At 25.1% G+C, this 5622-nt stretch overlaps 1 protein-coding gene across 1 annotated transcript in view; it reads right to left on the bottom strand.

Annotated features, from left to right (window-relative positions):
• The window catches only part of LOC108684974 (venom allergen 2-like), an 8077-nt gene extending 5212 nt beyond the window's left edge, over positions 1-2865 (bottom strand). Inside the window, exon 1 of the mRNA XM_018189548.1 lies at positions 2792-2865. Coding sequence (XP_018045037.1) covers positions 2792-2827 — 36 coding nt within the window. The 5' untranslated portion in view covers positions 2828-2865. The remainder of the gene's footprint in view (positions 1-2791) is intronic.
• Positions 2866-5622: the final 2757 nt, after the last annotated feature.

The raw sequence follows: 5622 nt of genomic DNA, 5'->3' as shown, positions 1-5622 counted from the left end.
ATATATATATATATATACAAAACATACATATAGGTATGAAGCTGGATTTTTGGAACAACGATAGAAATCAAAACCAAATATAGAAATAAATTACAAAAAATTGCCTAACATCAATACCGACATGAAACTCAACAGAAATAGTAAGAGCGTTCTTTACACATATTTAGATATTTCAGAAAAGATTTATAAAATTATGAGAAGACTTTCGCTTTTCTATTGGTCTCAATAAAGATAAAAGTATGAGTTTATCAAGGATGTCGAGGGTAATTTGATTAGTAAAAACATAAGTGCAGTATCAAAAATTAGACACACATTATTTTCACAGCTGAATAGATTTCTTGATATTTAAAAATTAATTTTAATACAATAGAAAAAAGATTAATAGATATGTATAGATCAATTAAAAATTATTGCAAAAACAATCCGGATATTATCTTTATGAAAAGTGGACAAAGGCAATATAATAGTTGCAATGAGTATAGCAGATTATAAAGAGAAAATGAATGATTCTGAGTGATCTGTCGACATATATATCGTGAACAAAAATCCAGTAAAGAATTTAAAATCTCAATTAACGTCGATTTTGAAAAGATGACACTCAAAGGAATTCAGTTCGACAACAATATTATTATTTAAAAACTAATAAGGCTCCGAATATTTATCTTCTGAAAATGCATAACAAAGATTATTTAGTCAAAATAATTATTTCCTAGGATAATTTTACATTGTATCGATTGGTTTCATTTTTGAATAAAATTTTATATGATAGCTTAGCACATTGTAAGAGTTTTAGAAAAAACAGCTTTGAATTATTTGAATAATTATCGGGCAAGATCACCGGATGAATATATAATGTTGTCACTAGATGTGACATTATTGTTCACTAATATTCCGTTAGATCTGGCATTATTAGGTATAAAGAATAGATGGAAATAATTTAAAAAACCAAATTGCTCTTTGAAGAATTTATATCAGTTACTAAATTTGTATTGTCATCTTTTTCACTTTTGAAGGAAAGATATTTAAATAGATATTTGGAGTGCAATGGGATAGCCATTGTCACCGATATTGTCACCGACATTGCAGATATTGTTATGCAAGACTTGGAAAACAAGGCATTTGCTGGTATCGGTGTAGAATTACCAATCTACCGATACATAGATGACATTCTGTTGGCAGCCCCAAAAGACAGACTTAATTACTCTTAGATACATTTAATAAATACCATTCAAGACTGCAATTCACTATGGAGTTAGAGGAGGAACATTGCATTAATTTCTTAGATCTTATAATTAAAATAGAAAATAATAGAATCACATTAGATTGGTTTCACAAGACATTCTCAGAAAGATATTTGTCTTTCTTCTCGAAACATCCGTTGTGTCACAAAATTAATACAATATAAAGCATGATGGATAGAGCTATATTATTGTCACATCTGTCTTATCATCAGAAAAATCTACGATATTAGTAGTAGATACATTATTAAATAATGGTTATCCTATGGATTTATGGATTTAATTTAAAAAAAAATGAACAATAGATTAAAATATTTAATTATGACAAAACTTAATAAAATTCCTGTGATACGACACGGTGAAGTTGAAGAGAGGCAGATCATATCCTTTTCTTATCCTTAAAAGAGCTTCGGAAATTATTGATCAACTATTGAATGAATTTATGATTGGCTATAAATGTCTGAATAAATGTCTTAATAACTTCATAAAGGGACATAAAGATAGAGATCCGGATCATCGCAATAATAATATTGTTTACAAGATTAATTGTAAGGATTGTGATACTTCTTACATACCGTTACGTCAAACGACCTACGTAAAAACGACTTACGAAGAAACAAGAGCATGATGGAGCATAAAATTGAGATATAAATAAGCATTCTGTTATTATTGATCATATGTTAGAGTATAATCACAGTTTGAATGGTCTGATGTAAAAATTCTAGACAGAGAAAATATGTAACTATTTTAAGAGATTAATATCTGAAATGATCCATATCAAAGCACAGAATAATGGGATTAATGTCAAAGAAAACACGATACTCTTAAATAAATCTTATTTCAATATCCTTGATAGAATTAATAATAACGATTATTGAATGTTTATGTTGTTGTTTTATTGTTGAATTGAATATTATTTAATGTCATGTCTCTTTTGCCACTTCATACACAATGCCATTAAGATCAGACGCATAAGTTTCATATGTAAGTTGCTTTGTTATACTTCCGGATGTTTAGATTTCATAAATTGTAATTTAATTCTAAATTTATCACATTAATTGTATTTCATTTTTAAATTTAGATTAATATAAATTACACCCGATGTTGCCTCATAAACATCAAGAGAACGTTTTAATCGAATGAATACTATAATTTATCGATATGTTCCGAATTTTCATTATGTAAGACTTTTAATATCAATTGATTATTAATATAACATATTTGCGACTAAAGAAGACTCACTAAAGTCGAAACTAGTTTCGCTAGATTAATGTAAATCGAACATTAAAATTATTTTAATTATATTACATTATCTTATCATTCGCTTGTGATCATCAATTTTTATACATAATTCTCTTATTGTGTTTTCAATAACTAGCAGAATGTTATTGATTATATATTCTTATGAAATTATGTTCAATAAAAATTTTAAAATATCAAATAATATAAATAATATAATATAAATAAAAAGTAAATACAAATATATAATTTATTCTAATACAAATTTGAGAAACCCTGTTCTATATATTTAAAAAGATATAATTTATACTTACAGTTAGTAGGCACATAAAAAGTATAGAAGTTTTCATTTTTTAACTTTCCTAATGGTAAGATGCGTACACAAGTTACAAAAGACTCTTTCTTATGTATTGAGAATTTCTCGACAATATATATATTCGCAAGAATGCACCTACACAATGATTGTTAATCATTTACACTCATATTTATTACACATATCATACATGACATGCGCATATTACACAAATACATTATATATATGACCATATTACGTCAAAACATTGCACATAAAATTATAAAATATTACCATAGTAGGTGACATTTTGATATACATCTTTATTGATCACATTAAAATATAATAAATATATTGTATAATATAATAAATATAAAATTACAATCAAAAAAAAAGATAATATATTCTGATATCTAAAATAAGCAATTTTCAAGGGAGTGTAACTTCATAAAAAATGATCGTAATGAGATCCAAAAAAAATTTTAAAGCTTTCATATAGCTTCGTAAAAAATCAATTAGAATATTATCTAAAATACCGATCTAAAAAGTAAAAATTTCAAGTTTTAAAAAAAACTTTAAGCTTTAAAAGAAACTTCAAACTTGGATTTCAAGATTCTTCTCTTTCTCTAATTGGTAAAAATTATTCTAATTTTCAATTTTCCAATTTTAACATTTTCATGTCTGAAAATTATAGCAAAAAAATGAATTAAAAATTGAATATTCTATTTGACAACATTAAACTTGTAATTGTTACGTTGATTAAAATTCTTTACTTAAAAGTATTTATGTTTCACAACAAAAATTAAATTTTAAAACGAAAATGTAATTAGAGAAGTAACAAAAGTTTTTAATTCTTACATAAGTTGGATTTTTTTACAAAGAATTGCAAATTTAAAAAAAGAATCCTACACACGTGCCTTATGAAAATTAAATTTCGATCGAATTGGCTGAAGATTTGATATGTTGTAGTCTTGATAAAAAGCCTCCACAAGCATGACTCTCTACAATAAATTATTTCATCTCTAAGAGGTGAAATAGTTCATTGTAGAGAGTCATGCTTGTGGAGACTTTTTGTTGTAGAAAGGTTATTTTTCAAAATTGTTTAATACTACAATATCTTATTTTAATAAATACAAAAGGTCAGCATCTTCAAAAATCAGTGACTTTGAACAAACCAAATTTGAAAAATAATGTCTTTTTTATACAGGGTGATCCGAAATTCACGAATTCGGAGTACAGGACATGATTTTTTTATGATAAAACAAACTTTTTTCTTTTAGCAAAATTGCGTCCGACAAGTTTGGCTTTCTTCCATATCATGTTGTTTAAATAATAAAAAAATTAATAAAATAATAAGTATTGCCTTTAATTCTTACATAATAAATAAATAAATAATTGTCTGATTGCAGCAATATCATCTGAAAATAAAGACAAATGTAAATAGTAATACACATTGCATGCAGTGAGCGTTTTATTATTCCAAATATTGCACTTACGTAAAATAATATTAAATAGTATTAAACTTAAAGAATAATTTACTGATCAAGCGAATACATTTGTAACAGATGATTAAAAATAAAGTATAATATTTTATTATATTTTCAATATTTTGTAGGTAATTTTTTTTTAAATAAATAAAGAATTTGTAAAAGAGCCGGTGAAACTATAACTAAGATGTTATACGCGCGTACACACACGCTTTGAAGCAAGGGAAAAGATGGGGAAGTCTCTTCGCGAACAGTCGTAAAATATATTTTAAAGCAGAAAATTTTTGTTCTATAATAAAAAGAGACATCATTTTTCAAACTTTTTTTTAAATAACTTTTTAACCAATAACGAGCGATAGCAAAATTTGATGGAGGCTACTCAGAGTCATGACTTTGACAACATATCAAGGTTATTGATTTTTGAAAGTGCACACTTGTGAATATTTACCTTTATTTTAAAGTACGATTCTTATGTAATTATTTGCAATTTCTGTGTATATGTTTAAGTAAAAAAAAGATATAAGAATAATATCGACTTGATTGTTTCTTACAAAAAAGTTATAATGATATTAAGATTAATAATTTGATTTTAGAAATTTAAGCACTCCGATTTGTGAGAGGCCAGGTTACTCACAATAATCAAGTACTCTGATTTGTGAAAAGCAATTATAAAAATTAATATTAACCTTATAACTTTTTACTTAAAAATATAAATAGAAAATCCAAATAATGACGTAGGAATGCACTGTATTCATTGAAAATAAGATATTGTAGTACTAGTCCGTTTTGAAAAATCTCGTAGAGATGAAACGATTCATTATGGGGAGGTAGTGCCTATAAAGACTTTTTATTAGGATAAGATCTATAACATATCCAATTTTTAGTTAATTTGACCGAAATTCAATTTCCTTAAAGTTTGTGTTTTTTTTTTTAATTGATTTTATTTTATATTAATTTATTTAGAATATATACAAAATCTTACAATAAAGTGGAAAATAACTTGCGATATTATAAAATATCTACTAAATTATGATTACATTATTATAATAAACATATTACAAAATGAATCAATTAAGACACAATTGTATCAATTTTAGGATACATTTATGGTTCGTAATCTTACGGTAGAAAAGAAATTAGATAATATAGAGAGAAACAAGATATGAAATTAAAAATATCATTACATTAAAGATATCATTACATATATAATGCAATTGAAATTAATTATACCAATTAATTTTAACATTATTTTAATAATACATCTTCTTTCAATGTCATAATTTTATAATTTCACAATCGATCACATTCCAATGTTCAGCATTACTTTATACTTTATTTTTTTATAAATGTCATTTTGTTTCCAATT

Source organism: Atta colombica, unplaced genomic scaffold, assembly GCF_001594045.1.
Source record: "Atta colombica isolate Treedump-2 unplaced genomic scaffold, Acol1.0 scaffold141, whole genome shotgun sequence".
Classification (NCBI taxonomy): domain Eukaryota; kingdom Metazoa; phylum Arthropoda; class Insecta; order Hymenoptera; family Formicidae; genus Atta; species Atta colombica.
The sequence above is the reverse complement of the archived record's forward strand: the minus strand, read 5'-3'. Positions and strand labels throughout refer to the sequence as shown.